The 21,624-nt window shown below is 41.8% G+C and overlaps 1 protein-coding gene across 4 annotated transcripts in view; it reads right to left on the bottom strand.

The window, feature by feature from the left end:
* Positions 1-246: 246 nt before the first annotated feature.
* The window catches only part of FBN1 (fibrillin 1), a 215,640-nt gene continuing 194,262 nt past the window's right edge, over positions 247-21,624 (bottom strand). For 2 of the 4 annotated variants that reach the window (XM_005304018.5, XM_024101226.3), the window contains exons 54-66: positions 21,420-21,539; positions 20,265-20,387; positions 19,438-19,569; positions 17,656-17,781; positions 16,846-17,052; positions 15,014-15,139; positions 14,685-14,807; positions 12,379-12,495; positions 11,175-11,303; positions 9,561-9,680; positions 5,914-6,145; positions 4,693-4,870; positions 247-1,518 (exon numbers count right to left, since the gene is read on the bottom strand). In XM_005304018.5, the coding sequence (XP_005304075.2) occupies positions 1,129-1,518; positions 4,693-4,870; positions 5,914-6,145; positions 9,561-9,680; positions 11,175-11,303; positions 12,379-12,495; positions 14,685-14,807; positions 15,014-15,139; positions 16,846-17,052; positions 17,656-17,781; positions 19,438-19,569; positions 20,265-20,387; positions 21,420-21,539 (2,123 nt within the window). In that variant the 3' untranslated portion in view covers positions 247-1,128. Of the gene's footprint in view, positions 1,519-4,692; positions 4,871-5,913; positions 6,146-9,560; positions 9,681-11,174; positions 11,304-12,378; positions 12,496-14,684; positions 14,808-15,013; positions 15,140-16,845; positions 17,053-17,158; positions 17,223-17,655; positions 17,782-19,437; positions 19,570-20,264; positions 20,388-21,419; positions 21,540-21,624 lie in introns of all 4 variants that reach the window. The other 2 variants (XR_010590988.1, XR_010590987.1) reach the window with 2 other exon arrangements.

Here is a 21,624-nt window from a genome sequence, read left to right as displayed (position 1 = left end):
GTTCTAACTTGCCCTTTGGGAGCTACATTTTAAAGAATTCCATTGCTGAATTAGTATTGTAAATAGTTCTGTATTTCTCTTCTGTCTTCCTCAGTAGGAAGACTGAATAAACTACAGATGCACATATTCAGTAATGAATCACCTATACATGCAGTATATCCCACATTATACAGGAATGCATGAAGCATAAACATTCAGTCTAGTGTACTGAAGAGCTAGTACTAGCAAGAACACAAAGTCACAGAATAAACTAAAAAAACCCACTGTTTTATTGTGACATTGAACCCTTGTTGATATGAATGATTATGGGTACTCTTGACATGTATTACATAATGTCATGGTGTAGGATGGCACTGATTATCATCTGACTTCTGAGAATGTTTAATGGTCCCTACTGACCTCAGTGCATTTTGGTAAGTCACAGAAATTTCATCATCAGGTTTGTGTATACAGTTAACAAGTAGTTGGTCTTTATAAGCACCATTACAAACCCTCACATTAAGGGTATTATTAATCTAGTTTACAAATGCTTCATTGATAAAAATAGTATGATTACAGTATACACACACTTAATTTACATGTACTGTATTATAGGCATAACTGAGATAAACTACTGAGTTAACTTTGGTTGATTGACGTATGTAGACTGAATAATTGCAATTTTGGCTTCTAAGTTGTGTAAATATTACAGTGCATTTATAAATCTAGATTGAAAATGTACTAGCACCAAATGGATATCATAAATGGCTGACCTAGAAAGTTGTAGTTGGAGAAGCAAAGTTTAAGAATTACAAAAATAGAGAAGTCCATCAGTTGAAAGCACGTTCTTGTACCTCTGCTGAAATGGTGGGTCTCAGCATCAGTGGCCAACCTCCAATGATAAAAGTCCCAGTTTTCAAGATTCAACATATCAAGGTAGCTCAGCTACACTTTAAGAAGCCTGAGAAAGTGGTTGTTTTGATCTAGGGTATTCATCCTGTACCTTGTTTATGTAATAATATAATAGTGCTCATTCATACAAATGTACTCATGAAAGATTGTACCTATGATATGGAGAATCTGATTGGGAGGAAATTCAGTCCTACCTATCTATCTTTGGTTTTAATTATTTGGTCTTTGGTTGATGAATTAATGAAGCAAAATCTGAATTTTCATTTTCAGGTTATCTCCCAGCTCACCACTGAGGTAGTCTTTGTCATGTTTGTCTTCAAGCTGATTAAGTTCCTTCTTTTTATAGAGTGGAATACTACTGATTTGTAATGAGTAGGTTCCAGGTATTGGCTTCTTCTTTGTGAAATGAAGGTAGCTTATCCCTTCCTTCTGATTGATTCTAAAGAAACCATCTTCATTTCCAGAGTCAATTAAATATCGGTTGTGATTTGTCAGTGTTGAGAGAGCGGGAAGAAGTTCCAGGATGCGATCTTTGTTATTAAGCCCAGAGATGTTGAAGGAAAAGACGGCTGTTTTTTCACTATCCCAACTGGCAAGACTGACTTCTGGTTCCACCTCAGGTTGATCCTGCACAAGAACACTAACATTAGTCTCTGCTTTGTCACAGAACAGTTTCATCCATTTATAAACAACTTAAGAGGCCATCTAATAAAAAAGTTGAAAAGAAAACTATATTGTTGCCTGTCTTAAACGCCAGGCAACCCCATTTGCTCCAACTGAGTAGCAGAGGGTCTAGGTCAGAGCAGGATTTGAACCTTGAACTGAGCAGTTAGTTCTGTGTATGAAGGCAAAAGAAAAGGAAGTCTTAGTTACTTGCAATTAGCGTTCTCTGTATGGGTCATCTCACCTCAGGCATGCACTGAAAGATGCTGCATGCTGCACATGGCTCTCAGAGCCTTTGAGATGATGCATTTCAGAGTTCAGACCCTTTTCTCACCCTCCACACATGCTGGGTGCACATACCTGTGTCACACTTCCCAGTCTGTCAAAAGCAGCAGTGAAGTGAAGCTAATAATGAGCTGTGTGAGATAATGTCATTTGTGGAGCAGGCAAGTCATTTAATGGGTGTGACTTAGTTTTCTTCTTTGCAAGCTTTCCTCTACCTAGGCACTCTGTTGGAACAGGCTTCCAACAGCTTCTGTGCTACAGCCTAAAGGAGCTGAAGATGAAGTGGGTGTCAGCTCTTACCTCTAAGGACACATCTACACTGAAGCCGGAGTTGTATTTTCCTGCTCGAATAGATTGCACTGGCTTTGATCAAGCTACTGCACTAAAATTAGCTGCATAGCTGCTGTCGTTAGTGGCAAGAAGGATTAGGTGCCCTGAATACAACCTAGGATCTTGGATGGGATTATATTCAGGGTGGATAACGTCTCCCATCACCTGTACTGTGGTGTCTATGCTATTTTTAGCACACTCGCTCTATCAAAGCTAGCATGTGTATATCTACCCAAGTGGGACGTTACACCTGCAGAGCCAGTGCAGATATAGCTGAAGTCAAGGTGATTGAACTCATATAAGACATGAGCTAAACTCCACTGAGATGAGTTATTAGCAACATTTCTAAAAGGCAGAGTTTCAGGGACCATAAAAGAATGTCAGCTGGAACGATATTAATTTGGAAACTTCCTGCAGCAGGCAAGAGTATGCCAGTGTAATTCTTCAGCCACAGCGACAAATTGCCCTTCATCAGCTAGCAAACATGTAAGCTTTGAAACCCTGATGATTTTTAGGGTAGAATTCCAGCTTGCTTCACACTCAACACAGCTTCTTCTTCGAGTATATTTATTGTGCTTTACTAAATCATTGATTCTGTATGATTATACACTTTGCACCAATTTCAAGGGGCCCAGAGAAGTGCACCCAAAACATTTTGCGTGAGCAAAACCCCCCTACTTTTGCACATATGGATCATGTACCTGTGTACACGACTTGGCTTGCACACACAAACTTGAGTTATTTCACATGTGTGAAGGGTGTTCCTGATACCCTGTGTTAGCACATGAAAAGATGAGATATCTGCACATGCAAATATATATAGGACATACATGCAGGACACTTAGCTTGGTAAGTGTGCATGTAGTACAGGGACATTTTAGGAGGCCCTTTCAAGTTTTCTGGGTTATACTCATCAGGATGCACAACACAAAACTAAAAAAGCCCCCGTACTTTCAGCTGACTTGTATAAAATCTGTACAACCTGAAGACCACAGCAATGGCCCAATTCCCTGGCAGTTTCTGTGCATTTTAATGCAAAGTCTGCCACTGTCAGTTTATAGTTGTCTTGGAGCAGCTGGAGAAGATGGAAGGGAATGAATTAAATGAGCTTGGATCTGGTGCCATTTGTAATGTAAATTAATTAAAATGTCTCAAAAAGAAGAATATGAATTTTATAGTATAAATTAATTGAAGGAAGTTCTCTGGCCTGTGCTATACAAGAGTTCAGACCAGACGATCACAATAACCCCTTCTGGCCTTACAAACTATGAAAGGAGCCAAATCCTGCAGCCCTCAGTTAGACAAATCTCCCATCAAGGTGAGTGAGAATTCGGCCTGAGTCAGAGTACAGAATTTGGTCAATGGACGTGCAAAGTTGAACCTGCCACTATGGCTTCTTGTGCACAGGCATTGTAAGGTGCTGGAAACAGTAGGAGTCTAACATTTTTCTGCCAGGCAAGTTAAGAACAGAGCAGGGTTGACCATTTTAACACCGAAGTTACTCGTTTTTGTCAATTCAAAACAAACCGTAAGGATGAGGTTGATGCAGTGTTTATTTTCCTTTTAATCTATTTTAAGGAATGTTTGCTAAAAATGAAAAGAAAACAGCCTCCCATTGGAGTGAGTGAAAGGTGACTTGTAAATAGGTGCAACTAGTCACATGACACACTGTTTTTAATGTAAATACAGGTCATTACATCATCTATTATTAACATTATTTGGTGCAAGAGGCCAATGACAACAGCGGGGAGGAGGGGAAGTTGGCTGAGCATCACAGCAGACTGTAGTAATTTAAATTTCACAGTTACCCCAACCTAAAGATGTACATTAAACCTACTGGTCAATCCAATGACCTTCCAACAATTATGTTCTGAATTCAGCTTCCAGCTCTGCTATCTGGGCCACACAGGGAGAACACTGTTTGCCTAACTGTCTCTGACAGCCTTTGGTCCAAAGCCAGATTGTGGGTGACCAGAAGCACGTCCACATACCTTGTGAAAGGCTGCAGTGACTGGATGCACAGGAATCCCAGCAGTTTACATATTTAGCCTTTGGAACACAATATTTTCTTTGGAGAGGGTCCCACCCGCTCCATGCTCAACACAGTCTCTTTCAGTGGGAGACTCACCCACTCCCAGAACTAAGTGTCCCTGTTTTGAGACCACAAGGTCACAAAAGTGTTCTACGCTCATGCTGTCCTTTGACATCGAGAACCGTCCTCGCTCTTGAGCTCACCCCTTGCTGGAGAGTTGGATGGGCATTTAGCTTTAGTGTCTGACCAGAAACAGGAAATGAGCAAGCATGTTAGTATCTTCTAAAGATGACCTCTCCCTGATGACTGTGAGAATCTTCAGAAAGCCCCCACAGACATGCAAAGTCCCAGAGCAACTCCTTGGGCCATGTTGAAGTGACATGCCTGGTGGCGGTCTGAATTTTTTCCTCTGGATTCTTTTTTTGCACCCTAAGTCTCTGATTCTGGCTCTCAGAAAACAGCCCAAATCCCTCCCCAAGAAGGACAATTACCTCTGCTTCATTTGCAATAGTTTCATTAGTACTTCTGCGCTTCCTTCCTCTCTTGGGATAACCGTTGATTTTACATTCATAACAAGCCTCGGGGGAGAGAGAGTTGTCATCTACTTCACCGCTGATGGGCAATTCTTGACCATGACCTTTACCCAGTCCCACTCCAGAAACACAGTGTCTGATGAATTAAGAAGTGAAAATTAGTTACATGAAATTAGTTCCATCCCTCAAGAAAAAACCCATACAACATTAAGAACTTGTATTGCTCTAAACCAGTGTTTCCCAAATTTGGGACGCCGCTTGTGTAGGGAAAGCCCCTGATGGGCCAGGCCGGTTTGTTTACCTGCCCCGTCCGCAGGTCCAGCCGATCACGGCTCCCACTGGCCGCGGTTCGCTGCTCCAGGCCAATGGGAGCTGCTGGAAGCGGTCACTTGTGAAAATGTAGGCCAGGATCTTTGTGCCATCCACCAAAGTGCCTGAGCCTAGATTCTTCACACACCTAAAAGTCCCAATGAAGCTATTGGAATTTTAGGTGCCAAACGACTGCAGACCCAGGCCTGTATTTTGTAGGTTGCACATGAAGTTCTAATGAGTATTATTCTCTAATTTTCATGATAGCATAGACATAAACAGAAAATAATTCCCTTGGGGATGCCATTCAACTAGAAACACAGGATCACTTCAATATAAGGATATTTCATTCTAACGTCATCAGTAAAAGACTGGGATAACAGTGATTGTCTTTAGAGCCATACAACTCCCCTTTTCTTAGAGAGGAGCTCTATGCTGCACAGGAATCAAGTGCATACTGAGGGGGAAAATCTCCCTAGTGCACAGCTCAGGTACGTGGGGTAGGTGCTGGGGTTCTTTGTATCAGGACAAAAGGAAGGAAGGAATCGTCCCTCCCAACAGGAGTGGCTAAGCAGACACTACTCCAGCTTGTAGTATCCTTTGTGGCCCTGAGCCAAACTTCCTTGGCAAGGCCTAGAGAATCCATCTTGCTATAAATCCATGATCCCCACCTTCACCTCTCCTCCGGCCCTGCCTCATCTCCCTTGCAGAGCTCGGCTCCAAGCACAGGAGGGAGTGTGAAACTCTCGGACGCCTTCCCCAAATCCTACCCCTTTCCCAGCAGCTCTGCTGCCACTGGTTCTGCAGCAGAGGCAAGGGGGCAGATTTTGCCACCTAATGTCTATTAGTTTAAATATGAGAAGCCCTTACCCTTGTCCTATCCTGAAGTAACCAGGTGGGCATCCACAGACATAGCCACCATCAGTATTTGAACAACCATAACTGCATGGGGCTTGTGCAGAACTGCATTCATTGACATCTTGGCAACCTCCACTAAATTGTTCATACTGAAATCCGGTAGGGCACATACATTTATAGCTTCCCAAAGTATTGTGACAAGATGCTCCTCCACAAACGTGTGCACTGAGGCATTCGTTTTCATCTGGAAGGGAAGCACAGCAGATTAGAGACTGGCTTTTATTCTTAGGACTAATTCAGCCTATTGCTCCCCTCTGTAACTTTAGAAAGGCCTAACCTTGATAACTGAGCAGATTCAAACATGCTGCCTCATCAGATGTCCAAATCCAAGAACAGGGTTCTGCCTCATCCCTGGCTGCTGCAGCAGTCCCTAGGAGACCACTGCAACCACAGTAACACAGAGCAACCTTTGGGCTACTCTATACCATACCAGAAGCTGTTTCAGCCCAACCCAGCTCAAGGGAGTAGAACAGTGACTGGAGTAGAACAGTGGCTTATGTGCCACCTTCCCCCCCCCCGCCCTTCTCAGCTATGCCAAGTGTAAACTGGATGAAGCTGAAGAGCTGGCCTGGTAACACCATATTTATTATATTGTAAAACATGAAAGGGGAAAGAGTGAAGAAATAAAGGATGACAGTTTTTGTAACCACTGAATCTTTTTTTTATTCAAAAAGGAGCTATAGATGAGGAGCAGTTCCTTAGAGAAGAAATGAGCAGGAAAAGCATTGTATTAAAGCCCCTTTGCAAGCATATGTAAATATTAAAGATGGACAAAGTTTGGATCTGAACTCTCCCCCAGTTCAGTGGCATGGTGAGTTGGAGGTCAGGTTGGACTCATCTACAGTAAATATATGGCTTATTGTTCAGGATGTTTTCAAGAGTGCCTTGAGATTTATTAATGCTACTATTCTGTGACAAAGTTTAGCTATTTTTCTATATTTTAAAGCAATCCCGTACATGTCTTGCAATATTGAGTTATGGCTTGGAAGACAACAGAACTGCCTGGGCTAGAGAAGCAGTCATACACTGTACAAGACATGGGAGGAACCAAAGCATTCTTCGGTGATTAACTAAATGTGTGTTGCAGCAACATCAAAAAGTCCCTGTACACGTCACGTAATAAGGTCAAAAAGACATAAATGGTTGGCAGAGTCCAGATTGCCAAATTACATGAAGGAAAGGTCCCGCAAAAGCCTATGACAAAAATTCTTCCCCTGTGGTATGCCCAGGGGCCCCAGATTAATATCTAACCATATTAAGACATTCATATTCTTACATTCAGGAAACAGTAGAACCTAAAGCCTGACCTTGACTCCCTGAAGTCCATAGGAGTTTAGTCATTAACTAAAACAAGGACAGGTTTGGGTTCTATGTCACTAACTATGGCTCAAACCTACATACTTATTTGCTGCTGAACTCATGGTTATCTTGCCTACATTATGAATGTAAGTTTGGCTTATAAGAAGGTTATAGCAACCACAGCAACTAAGAACGGTGAACTCATTTTACCTAATTTTCAATCAACTAGAACCTTTTTCTTTCTGAGCCCCCCCAGCCCATGCTATAAAAACTCCATGGCCTGCCTGTTCCACAACTTTTTCTGCATATCCAGTAGATTAAAAGCCAGGGCTAGCAAGCAGGGCAACTGCCTGGGGCCCCACGCCACAGGGTGCCCACAAAGCTAAGTTGTTTGCGCTTCGGCTTCACGCAGGGCGGTGGGGCTCGGGCTTCAGCTTCAGCCCCAGTGAGCTAACACCGGCCCTACTCTCTGGTTTATTTTGGCAGACCCTGAAACCTGCTTGCGGCCCCCCAGTGGGCCCCGGACCCGTGGCTGAGAACCACTGAACTAGAATTTAAGTATTGATTTCTATTTATAGGGGGACTGTGATGAGGAAAAGAGGAGAAAAATCCAGTGGAAAATGATATAGTAAATATACCCTATAGAGAGGATCCATTGGTATCAGCCCAGCTTTTCAGGGGCTCACTCATTTCTAATAAACATTGGAAGCATATGCTTCACTTTAGCTAGAAAAATGGGTTTCGACTGTGGAATCATCCTGCAAGACGTGGGTTTCAATTGAAAGCAATAAAGATCCAAAATATAGTTTGAGGCACTCAGAGAGAGTTTCTCCATCCTTAATAGTCAAGAGAGCTGGAAATTACAGCTTATTCTTTTCAGGTTGTTTTTAAAAGGGTGAATTAAATCCCAATTTAAATTAAATCTCCCGCCCTCCCCCTCACATTTAATTAAATCTTTCCATAACCAAACAATTTTTGAATGAACCTCAAATTCCCCTGCATGTCAAATGCACTGAGCGCTGGAGTAGAAATGTCTAGACTCCCCATCCAGGGCTGTGTAATATGTCAGAAAGTTTGGTAAACATAATTAAAAGCAGAGACCTCCCTAGAGCAGCAGAATGATAATGAACAAAGGCATTTTTATATGCTCTTAAAAACAAACAGAGCCAAACAAAGAGTATGAGGCCCTTAATTCTCAAAGATGGGGTCATCAAACAGATCTCTTTAGCCAGCCAGGCAAAACTGCAGCTTGTGTGGAACCCAATTAAATCAGACTGGAAATACACGCAATCCTAGCCAGCAGAAAAATAATGTGTCTATCATTTGAATATGGCAGGTTCATGTTGCCCTGCTGCAGTATAATACAGAGTTGTTTTCTATGACTTCTGGGACACATAGGGCCCAAATCTGTCTGCTGAAGCCACATTGAAGAGTAACATTCTCCATGAGTAACCCCACTGATGTGGGTCACAGCAACTTGGGACATAACCAAATTTTAGATAGGGACCAAATGTTTCATTTTAATCTGCAGGTGAATTTATTTCCTAACACACTGAAGAACCAATAGCAGAAACAGTGTTGGGTAGATGCTCCTTGTAAACTTTACCCCTAAGCTCTGGGGAAGTCTCTTTGGGCAGATACAGTCAAATCTGGCTGAACTTTGACAAATCATGTTTTAGATTTGTAATGTGGGCAAACCTCCACAAAGCATTAGGAAAACCTATCATTCACCCATGTGCTCTCAGCAGATTTTAAAGCTAGTTCTCCTACACAACAGTCCACTTGTGGGACTGTAGCTAAAAGATGGAGGTGCAGATGCAGCAGGACTGTCCTGGAATATTAGATGCTTGCAAAGTGTTGTGCTCAATGTTTAATCTTACAGGTCTATTAGAATCAAACCCTGTACCTGGATTGTGCCAGTTGCTGTGAGTCCTGTCTGAGTAAAGACAGAGACAGCTGAGTAAGGTTTTCTGCATTTGGGCCATGTCCGAGTCAACAAAGTACTTAAGCATATGAGTAGTAGTTCCCTTGAAGTCAACAGGACTACTCACTAGCACACACTTAGCTCTGACTAAAGTGCTTTGCTGAAGCAGGGCTTTGGCCATTGGACTTCAATGGGAGTTGAGAATGCTCAGAATGTCACAAGAGGGGCTCAGTATCATATCAGGTTTACCTTCTGCTGGACAGAGTTTTATGAAACACATGGCTAAACAAAATACAGAAACAACCCCCCCCCCCCAATCTTGTTGCTAACACAATTATGGAGTGTTTTATTTTGTTAACAAAGAAAAGTAACTTGCCAACACATTGGTTCCACTGGTAATGCTGGAGATATCCGTGTGGGCAGCTACACCTGTATCCTCCAATTATATTCTGGCAACCATGCTGGCACCGGTGGTTTCCATCACATTCATCAACATCTAAAAGGGTGAGACACAGTCCAAATTTCAGGAATTCTCTCTTCTCAACAGAGATATTAAGTGATACCGTAGTTTCCGTGGTTTTCCCCCCCTTTCTTTTTAATCCTACTAGCCTCCAAAATCAATGTCATGTGATCAGTGAGGAGAATTTGTGAAAGGTGGGCAAATATGAGTGGCAATATAAAACTGTAAGATAGAGGAATACCAGAGGAGAAGTAAGCTAACTTCAGTGGCTTCTTGTGTTAGTTCTCTCGTCATTTGGGAATTATTTTATGACACAAAATGTGATCATCTTTTTAAAAAATACTTTTAAAACTGAAAGCAGTGTATCCTAGAAACAGTGGCCTGTGAAATATTTTGCTCAGAATTTAAGCCGTATACATTAAGTGTTGTTGCATTCCTTACGAATGGAGCATTTATGACTGAATGGAAGCACTGGCAGACAAAAAGATCTAAATGAAGGCCATTTAAAAAGAATATAATGTGCATTTTAAACGTGCATTGTAAGATTAAATAAAATGTGTCATAAAAAGGACTGGTTTGGATTAAACATTTCAGGTTCTATCTTTCTGATTCTTTTTCTTCACAAATTCTATTAACCTTCATTACTCAGGCATCAATCACTCTTCTACTTCACACATGCAAGTAGTGAATTACACGCTGAAATTGACTTTGCACAGTGCTCCTTTGTGCTTCATACTGTAATCCTTCTTCTAAACTAGACAGGGAGAGCCAAATTCAGAGCTGGTTTAAGTTAATGGCGTTGCATGCACTTGCTTACTCCAGCTTTGAATGGACTCCTGGAGGCAAATGACTTCAAATACAGTACTTCAAGTACAGCTCCTACTTACTTCAATGGAAGTGAAACTGCATAGCTGAGAGCAATGTGTGTGAGTATTTCCTTGAGTACTCACATCAGATGCATGATTGTGCTGTCTTATTCCCTTCTTCTGTGGGGCATGTATACGAGGCCAAATTCATTTCTGGCACATCCACTGAATTCAGTGGAGTTGTGTTTGCTTTCACTAGGGCTGAATAGGATCTACACTGCAGAATTCCCTTCTACACTCACAGACAGAACCATCAGAAAATCAAGGCACCCAGGATTCTAACCTCATTGTCTGTGTTTTGCCCCTTGGAGATCTTATTTTTTTAATGTGTATCAAAGCTGATCTACAAATAGCAACAACTCCCATAGGAAGGGAAGGGTTTCACAAACTCTGGGGCAAAATTCAACAGGAAGCCACCACGCAATGTTCAGTTTGGAACAGAGGCGCTTGGCTCAGCAGAGAGGGAAGATCACCATCTCCTCATGCCTGTGGGGAGAAGTGAAGAGAAATCCAAGAGGAACCGTCTTATTCCCAAAATTCCCAGTGAGGCAGCACCAGTCTATGTGCTGTTGTCTTTGAGTTTATAACGCCGGATGCCCAGGCTCACGTTGGGACAACAGAAGACCAGATGGCTCAAGCTATCCATACTATATACTGTGCCTACCTTCACAGCTGACTCCAGTCTGGTCCAGGGAAAAGCCACGCTGGCATTCACACGTGAAGCTTCCTGGTGTGTTCTGGCAAACACCTCTCGCCCCACACAGATTGATTTCAGAGGCACATTCATTATTATCTAAAGGTAAAACAGATGAAAGTATTAGTGCTGTTCTGCAAGGTAATTACTCATCTCAAAGACCATCATTCAAGGATGTTAACAGAATAAGAGTGCATGAAAAGCAGAAAAGAAACGTAAGTGTCACAAGACATTGACATGACAGACACTGCTCCTTTCCATCCTGTGCCTTGCACCAAAGAAATGGGAGAGAGAAATCCCAACTTTTCACTTGACAACACTAACAGGAGATACAATTTGAAGGGAACTGCTCTCAAACCTTCATGCGGGATCTTGACTGATATTCTGCTCTCCTTGCATACATAGCATGGACATTGAGGCCACGGGAGCGCAGAATACTGGAATCGAGATCCAGATTGCAGAACTGAAAAGCAGAGATTCTATTTTACATTTAAACTGATCTAATATGGATGTATACATAGGCCAAGTTGTTCAGATGCAAACATTTAGGGCCAACTTATTAAAGATACCTTAACGTGGCACCAACTACAGGCACAACATTGAAACTGCTGCTAACTAATGAAGAAAGGGTCAGAAACATGCACAGTGCTATCAGTGTACAGTCCTTGAGTGCAGGAAACAAGGGACACGGGGAGGGAGGAAGGGCCTTTTTTCCACCTCTGCCCCTACTCTTTCATCCAATGGAGTCCTCCTCTGTTCCTAGGTTCTAACTACCTGATTTGCTGGTGCAGCCATATAGACACTGACACACTCATTTACACCAGCAACTAATTGCAGGTGCAAAATATAGAGGCTTTTAAAAAAAAATGTGTCTCTTTGTACAAACATATCGGTTTCTTCTACAGTAAATAGCTGGTACTAGCTGACACAGCAAAGGAAAGCTGTTGGCACAACAAACTTATTAGGCCAAATTCCATCCTTTGTGGTTGCCCCAGTGTAAGTGGGAGCAAAATCTGGTCCAGTATTTCAGCATAAATAGCCTCCATTTCTGCACCTCATTTCTTCTGGAAGATGAATTCACCATCCTACTACAACACCGTCAGGAATGAGATGCAATAAGAATCCTCAAACGGGAGTTTCCACTTAATGAAGAGCAACGTTCAATGTCACTTACCAATACACGCTGTATGATGCTGAGTGAAACCAGGAGGACATTTACAAGTGAAGCCCCCTATGGTGTTGACACACAGGAACTGGCAGTTATGCTGTTTCGTTGCACATTCATCGAGATCTGAAAGAGTAAACCAACATTCCTTCCATTTTCAGTCCCTACCAAGGTGCTGACATTTCAATGTAGACACTGAGAGAAGTGGCTGCAAGTTAGCGGTTCAACATACAAATATTTTGTAGAAGAGTAAAATGTAAAAGTATATTGCACAGGCCTGGCTCTAGCAGAGCAGAACGTGCTACCAGTCAGAGGACCTTGCCTGACGTCAGCTAGTGGGACAGGCGAGCTTCAGGCAAGTAACATTACATTTTGATTTATTTATGTAATGCCCTTAATATCAAAGGGCTGAGTAAAGCCCCTGTAGGTTACAACAGCAATTCCAAAGTTGGCATAGGAAATGCCATTTTACTTTGTCATTATTGTTTAAATATTTCCTTTGGGATTACAGCCCATTTCAGCAGAATAGTTTATAGCCTGCTGAAGCTCCTTTGGAAGACAATTGACTTCAGTGGTAGCAGCACTTATTTTGTAGTAGCATCTTTCGGACCGATGATAGTGATGCCCAGGATGCTGCAGTAGGTTCCCTTAGTGCAGACTGTGATGTGCATGCACAGCCCTTTTTAATATAGTAGGACTACATGTGAAGGGAGCTAGAAGCCATTGCAGGATTGGAGATTTGACCTAAAAATGCTTTCAAAGAATGAAATAACGCGGGCCAAAAGACAGCTTATTGTATAAATTACAGAAATTATGGATCAAATTTTCAAATGGTAGAGCCCCATTTGCATGTATATTAAAATACATATGCAAAGGTGCTTCCACAGTATTGTGCACCTTTACCACAAATACTCATAAATTGGATATTGCAGATGCGAACAGGAATTTAAGTGCACAGCTACCTACTTGCCTATGCAGTTGCAGTAAATGTATGTGCACTTGCAGATGTGTAATTGCACAAGCTTCTCTTTGCATGTGGAGCTCCACCTCTCAGCACTAAAAAAATTGGTTCTCTAGGATGAATACATGCAGCCATAAAGCCAGCAACAAAGGGAGAGCAAAATGGAAATTACTGGCGATAGAGAAAATTTCATCATTTTAAGATGAAATTTGAAAAGAGATGGAAATTGGACAAGATGTAGAGCTACAGAGAGACTCTTCCAGATGACAAAGCCTGCAGAAGACAGGTCTCTCCGACCAATGGTTTTGTGGAAAGAGACAAAGAGGTGACAGGTTGATAGATGAGCAGAAGCAGTGGAGAGGAGGAGAAACAGAAAATATCCCTGAACTGGATCTGCATGGGGGCACCAGTGAGGCTGTTTGAGAAATGACGTTTATTGGTAGTTCCTCTTGGGACTTGTGAGAAAGTGGGCATTAACAGTGGAGAGCTTGATTGTATGGCACCGGGACCTGAGAAAGCCATGGAGCTGGGAGTTGCTTTAGACAAGGGGAGGAGAAATGAAGGCACAGATGAGGGTTTCAGAATTGGTGGAGTCAAAGCAGTTATATGTTTAGGCAATATGGTCTCATAGACTTTAAGGCCAGAAGGGACCATCATGATCATCTAGTCTGACCTCCTGCACACCACTGGCCACATAACTTCACCCACCCACTCCTGTAGTAGGCCCTTAACCTCTAAATTATTGTTTCTTCATATCAAGAGGCAGCTTTGTAGACAGGAGAGGTATGGAAGAAAGAAGAAAGGTGGTGGGGGGGGGGGGGTCGAGCATGATGCCAAGGTTACTAGGAGATGGGATCCAAGGAAAGAAACGGAGGAGACAGAGTATTCGCCTCTCCTTCATTTCCCTCTCTCATCCAGTGCTGCAGGAATGGTTAGCTAAAACACTGCTGATGCTTGACTGAGCTACTATAACTTGCATTAATTAAAGTGAAATTATTATTGCAAGGCATGGCTTAAATCAACATGCTTAAAATCAGAAACAAAATTATTTATACCAGGGAGGAAATATTGAGAAAGAAAAGTCTTAAAAAAATATTCACTGCTATAGTTACTGGAATATTCCAACTGTCTCCCATATTTTTGGGCTCGCCTCTGCATTCACATTTACTCCAGTTTTAGACAGCAGGGTTCAGTGGAGATGCTCCTGATTTACACCAGAGTCAGTGAGATCAGAGTCAGACCCTGGGCACGTATCTGGGTAGCTATTTGTCCGTGAAATGTATCTTTGGGCAGATATAGTCAAATCTGTGAAATGTAGAGTTCCTTCAGTCAAGTTTTCCTTTTCAGTTTTTACCTTTACAGCTTCTCCCGTCTTCTTGTAAGATGTACCCTTTTGGACACGAACACTGGTAACTCCCTTCTGTGTTCTTGCAGATGAAATTGCAAGGCTTAGGGGACTGGTTACATTCATTCAGATCTAAAATGAGAAAAACCAGACTCTTTTTGGCGATATTAACCAAGATTTGTAATGAAGAGTTAAAAATATTTCCCCAAAGTCTGGTAACAAGTGATGTTTTGTTTTCCTATGATGAAAGAAAACCCTCATTTCTTATTCCTGTAAATTTCCATTCAAGGTCATCTCTTTAGTAATGTACTGGCAGGTGTAAAATAATGGAAACCTACCTATGCAAAGGGTGCCCGTTATATCTTGAGTATAGCCAGGTTTACATATGCAGCGATATGATCCTCTGTCATTGATGCACTCTCCATTCCGGCAGACATCGTGAATAACCTTGCACTCATCAATATCTGCAATGCAATAAATATAAATTCAGAGAGAAAACAAATAATAGGAAATTACTGTACTGGATTTCAGTAAGACTCCTGTGCTTTGACAAGAAAAATGCAACATCCAAATAATGAAATGCTCCATGCATTTAGGAGGCTTGCATCTTTAGAAAGAAAAATATGCATGGATTTAGGCAATGCAGCACAAATTTAACATTTAAATGTTATGAGCAAGCTTTAAATGCAAATGAACAAATAGAGTAGGAGGTCCTATCAAGAACCTCAAATAAAAGACTTGTTAAAGCTCCCATTTAAGCCAGTGATGAAGCTCACATTTTCTTTTAGGAATCTGGCCCAAAGAAAATTACCAGGGATACTTCAGCATATTTGCAAGTGAATTTGTGTAACATTTTCAAAATCACAGAAGTGACTTACGAGCTGAAGTCCCATTTTCAAAGATCACACAGGGCCAGATTTTTAAAGGTATTTGGTGCCTAAAGATGCAGATAGGTGCTTATGAAAATTCCACTAGGCAGCTGTCTGCTTCTTTATGTGCCTTTACAAATCTAGCCTTTATGTACTTAAAAACCTACCTCAAAAGTCAAAGTGACTTAAGCACTTTTGAAAATGTTACCCTTTACGTATTACGTTTCTTGCAGGTTTGCGAAGCTGAGTGTAACACTGCAGCATAAACTTTGCTGCTGACAGCTCACAACACCACTGACCATCACTGGGGACTACCTAGAGCAAGCTAAAGTCCCTCTTTTCCAATACTGCATGTTTTAAAGAAAGTTTTCCATGTTCTCCTTCCCCAACATGTTTTAGTTAGCACTGCACACTAGAAAAAAAAAACTTCACCAAACAACGCAATATTGGGGTAAATGGGACTTATCTCTCCATGGCTCCAGCACTTTTCACGGGGTGTGTGCATGCAACTCACCAACCGAGAGCATGCTGGGGCATCACACTGAGCAGGAGCCCATGATCCTGGGGTGGGGGGGGAACAACAGTTCTAAGAGCTGGTGAAAAACACCAATACTTAGCATCAGTGACTACTGGGCTGAACCGTCCCCTGGGTCATTTGGAGTACTCAGTGGTGTGTTTAATTGTAGATCCTATTAAGTCCATTGTATGTTTTTGTCCAGTTATCTTTAATTAAACCAAACAGGTAATTACACCAAACACAAATGCCAGGTTTCAAGTGTCCTCCATTAGGCCCAGGCAAAAAGCTCAGATCTGAGTGTGCAAACATCCATGGTCACATAGGTGCTGGAACTAGGGGGGCTGCTGCACCCCCTGGCTTGAAGTGGTTTCCATCATAGGCAGGGTTTACAGTTTGGTTCAATGGCTCTCAGCCCTCCCACTGTACAAATTGTTCCAGCACCATTGCACGTTCATGTGCCTGACTACCTGATGCGTGCATACAAATGTACATCCTGCCAGCGAATGATTTGGGAAGCTTGCTGAAATCTGGGATTTAGTTGGTGCCTAACCACCTGAGCTGGCTGCTCAAACACCTTTTTGCCTATGCATGTAGGTCCTCAGCAAATTCTGCATTCTCACCATTGGAAAGCTTGCAGAAAATTTGGACATAAATGCCTATGCATTACAATAAAGGATTTCCGTGTGCTCAAAGGTGCAGTTTATACTTTATCTCTTGATTTCATAGTTGCTAATGTGGTCTTTTGATTGCAGATTTCCCCTTAAACTTTTACAGACAGAAGTACCTGCTCCATTGGTCATGTATCCTCGGCCATGGGGGCAAAGCTTTTTAAAGGCCACGGTGCCTGGGAAGGGGCAGATCTCACAGTTTGGCCCCCAGCCGCGCCCGCCGTCGCAGCAGCATTCAGACTTTGTGACAGAGTTCCTATTGCTTGATCCAATCTGACACAGACTTTGTAACACTTCAGTGAAGCAGTAGCCCTCTCTGTTGTCTGAAAGACAAATTATGTTGCAAGTAGAGTACTTGCGGCAATGACTGTAGGGGGGTCACGACATATTAGGAATTTAGACAGAAATATCAAAGAAAGGGAAGCATACTTAACCCTGGGACTGTGGAAGTGAGAATGAAAGTCTGGCAGCAGCAAGAAAGAGAACATGATGTCTGAGGGAAACAAAGAAGACAAGAAATTTAGTAAGAGGGTAGGAGTGAAGTCAGTGTGTGCCTAGAAAAGATGCACTTCTGTTTGAACCCAGAGAAAAGAAGAAGGGCTGACTGAAAATAGAACTATCAGACAAAAGGACAGAGTAACTCTCTGCTGATTGATACTAACCAACATGAAGCTTTCATAATAAGCCAGTGCACTCTAACCAACTGATACAAACATACAATTGGCAAAGGAAGAATTTAGTGCCAGGATGGTGTCTAGTGACAGAAGGCTCCACTCTACAGACACTTAGGTAATCCCACTGAGTTCAAATTTATGCAAAAAATAGTAATATATTCTTAACCAGTGAAATAATCCCAATTTACTGCAAACTTCCGGTACCAAAGGAGATGCTAGTTGGCTTTGCTAAAACATTAACTTGGTACTTACCAAGGCATTCATTCTGGGTGTCACTGGCAGTGAATCCTTCATTGCATTCACATCTGTAGCTTCCTCTTGTGTTGATACAACGTCCATTCTCACAGATCCCAGGTTTGGTTTGACATTCATTTTCATCTGTATTTTTTTAAAACGATGTGACAGAAAATAAAATCCATAAACATGTTAGTCCAGGAGTCAAAAAACAACGTGAAGTTTTGAGTTCATGGAGTTTTGAGTTCATGGAGGATAGGTCCATCAATGGCTATTAGACAGAATGGGCAGAGATGCAACCCCATGCTCTGAGTGTCCCTACTCTCTGTTTGCCAGAAGCTGGGAGTGGACAACAAGGTTGCCTGTTCTGTTTATTCCCTCTGAAGCATCTGGCATTGGCCACTGTTAGAAGACAGGCTACTGGGCTAGATGGACCTTTGGTCTGACCCAGTATGGCCATTCTTATGTGGTGCATTTTCACTGATTAAACTTGAGGAAGGTATCAAATGGAACAAACAGACATAAACAATGATATTTCTTAAACACTCTGACATTTAGTATTTCAAGGGATAGATTAATCTAAATAGAGGACAGGTAAACCCATGCCACACACATTATTTCTATCATTTCCCTGCATCATATTCCACGCTATTTATTCATTTAAAAATTATTTGGCAGCCATTGCTGCATCCCCTGGGTTCCATGCATAGTTTAAAAACAATATAGACATAACATTGCTTACAGTCAAAATGCAAGGTAGTATGGTATTTTAGGAGAGGACTTTTATTAAACAGTATGGTTAACCTTGTGATTCATTATACCTTAGAGCGCTGTATTATTTACTATTTTTATATAATGGTGCTTTATAATGGGAAAAATAAAAGTCTTTATCTAATTTACGTATATTTCATGTCTCTTAGGTGAGGGACCTCATTGGAAGGGATCTACATTTCTTCTTGTTTTTTGACATAATTAAAGAAGGCAGGGCCAGCTCATCGGCTGCTGTAAATCAGCATCGCTTCGTTAAGTTCAGTGGTGATACACCAATGCACAGCATCTGAAAATCTGGCTCAGAATGTCTGATTACAGAAGAGATGAAATCCTACAAAAGATTTCTGAAAAGGACAGTTTAATACAGTGTCCTCCTACATTTTTATCGAGTGGTAAATGTGATCACGTTTAATAAGTGAGTATGCTTGCAGCAACTGGTGTTACTGGTCTGTATGTTAAATCATGGATGACTACTGTGGCACATATCTTAAATAAAATGGCCACTCATTTTGGGGACTGTAACTCACAGGCAGAGGGGAGCAGAAGACAGGACATTGTTTTGGATAAAATATTTTGAAATTCTAAAATTTGTCATTTTCTCTGCTCTTCTCTAGTTTTCAGCTGCTTGAATTTTGGGTATATCTGAATTTTGACTATATCCAGCCTGTGGACCCGATTCTCTACTGCCTGTGTAGTCATTCACTTCTGTGCAAAGAGAGTGTACAATGCTCCCTGATTCAAATTCTCCATTCACTAACAATAGTGGTAGCATTTTTCACTTATCTTCCATACGTGACCACAGATGTAAGGCAGTGGAGAAGTAGGCTCTGCATGACCCTTTACCTGCAATCATGGGCACAATTATACAGCTAGATGAGTGATTCTTCCCCCCCCCCCAAATTTCTAAACAATTAGTCAATTCCATAATTGCCAATTTTTCTCCAGAATCTGGCTCTTACCTGAAAATCAGCTCAGCTCTACTGGGAAAACTATTATCTCACAGAGATTTAACATCTCAGTTTCACTTACCTATACAGCCCTCACCATCCTGTCTGCGCTGATATCCTGGTCCACATATGCACATGTAAGTGCCAATCAGATTTTTACACTCCATTTGTTTTGAGTCACAATCATGAATTCCTTCTTCACACTCATCCTGATCTGAAAGAGTTCATATTACAGAATTATACATACTTACAGAGAGAGATTCTCATGGAAACTCACAATAATGAACTCTTTGTTTTGAAAGTGAAATCACAAATAACTTCTTTCTGCTGTGCTAAATTAATAATCCGAAAATCCTGGTCTGGAGGTAACTGATTTCACTTAAGGTGGGAAACCCTTTACATTGATACTATTAACCCTTTTCATAGATTCATGTATTTTAAGACCAATATGATCAACTAGTCTGACCTTCTGCATAATATGAGCAGGCCATAGAATTTCACCCAAAATGTTAAACTGCCCTAGGGTGACCAGAGAGCAAGTATGAAAAATCAGGAAGGGGGTGGGGGGTAATAGGCGCCTATAAAAGACAAACCCCCAAGTATCGGGACTGTCCCTAAAAAACCGCACATCTGAGCACCCTAATCTTCCCCTCCAGGGCTCCCTGGGGATTTGTACCTGGGACTATTAGCACTGAGAGAACTAAACCCCAGTGGTTTGAGCATTGGCCTACTAAACCCAGGGTTGTGAGTTCAATCCTTGAGGGAGCCATTTAGGGATCTGGGGCAAAAATCTGTCTGGGGACTAGTCATGCTTTGAGCAGGGGGTTGGACTAGATGACCTCCTGAGGTCTCTTCCAACCCTGATATTCTATGATTCTATTACAGTATCTTCTAACTGTGAAACCTTACCTCTGCACATTCTCCTGTCTTCTCTAAGAACGTAGCCAGCTGGACACTTGCATTCATATGATCCGTAGGTGTTCACACATCGGAAGGCACACAGTAGAGAATTCTGAGCACACTCATTTACATCTGTATTCAGACAAACAACCATATGCAAAGTGAAACCTGCTTTTGCAAAAGACACCAGCTGAGAATGTATGGCGTTTAGTTTAGTTATAAATCAGAGATGCCAAATTGCTCAAGGTTAAATTTTACTGTCAGATCTGTGATTCTAATGACTGACTATACACTTCTGCATAGGAGCAGGGCCAGAGACATCCCTGCTTGCCTCGGTTTCCTTATGTGAGCAGGGGGCAGAAATCACTACTCTCATTGCCAGATGGCTGCTGCAGGCAGTTTCCAGCTTTGTACTCCTAAAATACAATCAGTGTTAAATCAACACCTACCCTCAGATATTGTTTACTCTTACACGTGTTGTTGATTCTAGGCATTTTATTTTAGCTACCAACAAGACAACAGACTCTTCCGTAGCCTGCATTTTACAAAATATTATCCTTATTGTGACCAACATTGCCTAAAACATATTTATTCATGTGCTGTGTAAACTGAACAAAACTACATTCTGGTGTTTATGCATTTGATCTACCTTCCGCTGAAGTCAATGGGAGTTGGATGAGGCCCTAAGTGCTTATAAGAGTGGCGCAAGCCAGTCCAGTGGTAGAATTACCCTCTGGTGCATTGCTGGAGAGAATTAGGTTATGCCAGAAAAGTCTGAACTCTCACATCAAAGTTGCATGCATAGTGAATACAATTAGTAACATTTCTGGAGAGGGTACTGAACGGAACTTGCTTATGTTACCCCATCTCGGCAATCCATCAGCACGCACAAGCTCAGAAAGTGAAGAAGCTGCTCACTTACCTTTCCAGTTAGAAACAGGGTAACATGGTAAAAGGATTTACATTTGGATTGGGAAGCGGGAGCGATATATATGCCTGTATTTGGAGTGGGGATGAGGCTAAGGTCTGCCATAGATAGTTGGAGACATTGCAAAAGAGTATCTCTAATTTGCCTGCTTTGGCACCTCAAAATTTATCAATTGTTTCTGAAGTTACTCATGGTTTACCATAAAACTGAAAGACCTGTGCATTTGAGAGTCTCACCTTCACATGTCATCATTGGTCCTGGCTCAAATCCCTCATCACAGGTACATTCAAAACCACCTATAACATTCTTACAAGTTCCATTTCCACATGGATTTCCAACAGAGCATTCGTCAGTATCTGCAAGCAGTTAAAACAAGACGTGAATGCATGTTACAGGAGGCTGAAGTTGCAAGCGTCTGACTCGGATCATGTGCAAGGATTC

This window comes from Chrysemys picta, chromosome 10, assembly GCF_011386835.1.
Source record: "Chrysemys picta bellii isolate R12L10 chromosome 10, ASM1138683v2, whole genome shotgun sequence".
Lineage (NCBI taxonomy): Eukaryota > Metazoa > Chordata > Testudines > Emydidae > Chrysemys > Chrysemys picta.
Note: the sequence above shows the minus strand (reverse complement) of the source record. Positions and strands in the feature narration are given on the sequence as shown.